The following is a 421-nucleotide window of genomic DNA, read 5'->3' as shown; positions in this document are numbered from 1 at the left end:
TCCTCACCCTGCGGTCCCCGGCCGTGATGTTCTGCAGGGCGCCCGAGGCCGCCTCCGTCGTGTGCTTGTTGAGCTCGCAGCGCTGCAGCAGCCGGTTGTAGATGCCCACGATCTGCGGGTTCCAGAGCCACTCCATGCCCTTGGGGTCCTTGGAGACCTCCGTGAAGGTGACGATGTCCGCATTCAGGTAGTGCTGAGGGACACGGGCACTGTTAGACTCCAGGGCTGTCCCCTCCGCAGTGTCCCTCACTGCCAGCGTCCCCTTTTCCCTGCCTGCCTGGCCTGAACTGCTGGACAGGCAGCTGGCAGGTCACCCTGGCTGCATCATGCCCCATGGCATGGAAAAGCGGGGCTTCAGCACCCTGATTCACCCCAAACACCTGATTCACCCTCCGCTGAGCTCACTCGTGTCCCACCACCC

The 421-nt window shown here is 63.9% G+C and overlaps 1 protein-coding gene across 1 annotated transcript in view; it reads right to left on the bottom strand.

Annotated features, from left to right (window-relative positions):
• PKP3 (plakophilin 3) overlaps positions 1 to 421 on the bottom strand; it is an 11,609-nt gene that overhangs the window by 1,640 nt on the left and 9,548 nt on the right. The window contains exon 8 of the mRNA XM_017732763.1: positions 8 to 193. Coding sequence (XP_017588252.1) covers positions 8 to 193 — 186 coding nt within the window. The remainder of the gene's footprint in view (positions 1 to 7; positions 194 to 421) is intronic.

The sequence above is a fragment of the Corvus brachyrhynchos genome, unplaced genomic scaffold (assembly GCF_000691975.1).
Source record: "Corvus brachyrhynchos isolate BGI_N302 unplaced genomic scaffold, ASM69197v1 scaffold624, whole genome shotgun sequence".
Classification (NCBI taxonomy): domain Eukaryota; kingdom Metazoa; phylum Chordata; class Aves; order Passeriformes; family Corvidae; genus Corvus; species Corvus brachyrhynchos.
This window is presented reverse-complemented; position numbering and strand designations above follow the sequence as displayed.